The following is a 1,184-nucleotide window of genomic DNA, read 5'->3' as shown; positions in this document are numbered from 1 at the left end:
GGGTATTTATTATCTTCTTGCAAAACATTTACAGCAACGCCCTTCAACACATTTGGAACAATGCACATGACATCAGGCTTAATGCAAACAGCTGATGTAAAGAGGTGCGTCTGCGGAATTTTACTGAAGGAAAACTGACCACACTGTGGTCATGAAACCTGCAGGTTGTGCAGGATGACTCAAAAAAAATAAAATAAAAAAAATCACCTAAAGGCATTTATTTGACAGCCACAGCACACCTGATGTGCACCAGTCTGGTCTGTTACAACCACACGAGGTGTCACCTGAAAAAGCCTCCTTCTGCCTCCTACGTGCAGCCTGATCTAGTCTACAGTCTGTAAAACCAAGGAAGCTTCACCTTAATTACGCATGTGCTGCCACAGGGCCTCGAGCAACCAGGGTGAAAAAAAAACCAGCTGTTACCTGGTCCTTAACGGGAGTCACGTAGCCCTTATCCCTCCAGTCCAGAGAACGAGGGGCCTCCAGGAAGTTGGGCTCCAAGAACAGGGACCCCTTCACCTTTCTCTGTGCTTCGTGCTTGTAGCCGTTCATGAGCTGCCTGAACTCCTCGTTGGTCTGTGGGAACAACGCCAGGAATGTAAATAAAGCGACATCATGCTGCACTTTACACCTTCAATTCTTCTAGATCACCTTTATTTTTGCATGAGTCATGTTTTCCAGTGATATCTGCCTCATTCATCTTTCCAAAGGTTTAAAAGAGCCTTGATAAGTTTCACCATACAAGAATGTGTGTGTGTGCGCAAACCGCTGGCTCACCATGTCTCCAAAGTGGTTCATGCCCAGGCGGTAGGTGTGTTTGCCCATGGAGTGCTCCAGGTTGTGCAGCTCGACCTTCTTCAAGTTTTTCTCCCACACCATCCTCCTCCAGCCCTCCTCCTTCTGCAGAGACAAAACTCAGTCAGGCCTCCTCGGCTGGACAGAAGAGCACCAGGTTTTACAGAAAGAACAACAACAATGCATCACCTCGTGGTATTTTTTAGCGTGCCAGCTCTTCCACAGGTTCCAGTGCTCATCCAGCTGTGGGTCCAGATGGGGGGCTGAGAGGACCGAGCTCAGGCCGACGGCCAGTGCAGCCAGCAGCAGCTTCATCATGGCTCCTACTGCAACACAAGAACACAGCGTCAGGATCAGATTTCAGAGGCGCGATTCTGAAGAACTCAGTC

General features: G+C 48.8%; 1 protein-coding gene across 1 annotated transcript in view; it reads right to left on the bottom strand.

The window, feature by feature from the left end:
* LOC102301253 (procathepsin L) overlaps nt 1–1,121 on the bottom strand; it is a gene marked incomplete at its 5' end in the record, with an annotated part of 2,944 nt that extends 1,823 nt beyond the window's left edge. Inside the window, 3 exon segments of the mRNA XM_005953291.3 lie at nt 424–576; nt 778–900; nt 985–1,121. Coding sequence (XP_005953353.2) covers nt 424–576; nt 778–900; nt 985–1,113 — 405 coding nt within the window.
* Between the last annotated feature and the right edge of the window lie 63 nt (nt 1,122–1,184).

Source organism: Haplochromis burtoni, unplaced genomic scaffold (assembly GCF_018398535.1).
Source record: "Haplochromis burtoni strain Fernald_Lab_line unplaced genomic scaffold, NCSU_Asbu1 Contig_3596, whole genome shotgun sequence".
Taxonomy (NCBI): domain Eukaryota; kingdom Metazoa; phylum Chordata; class Actinopteri; order Cichliformes; family Cichlidae; genus Haplochromis; species Haplochromis burtoni.
This window is presented reverse-complemented; position numbering and strand designations above follow the sequence as displayed.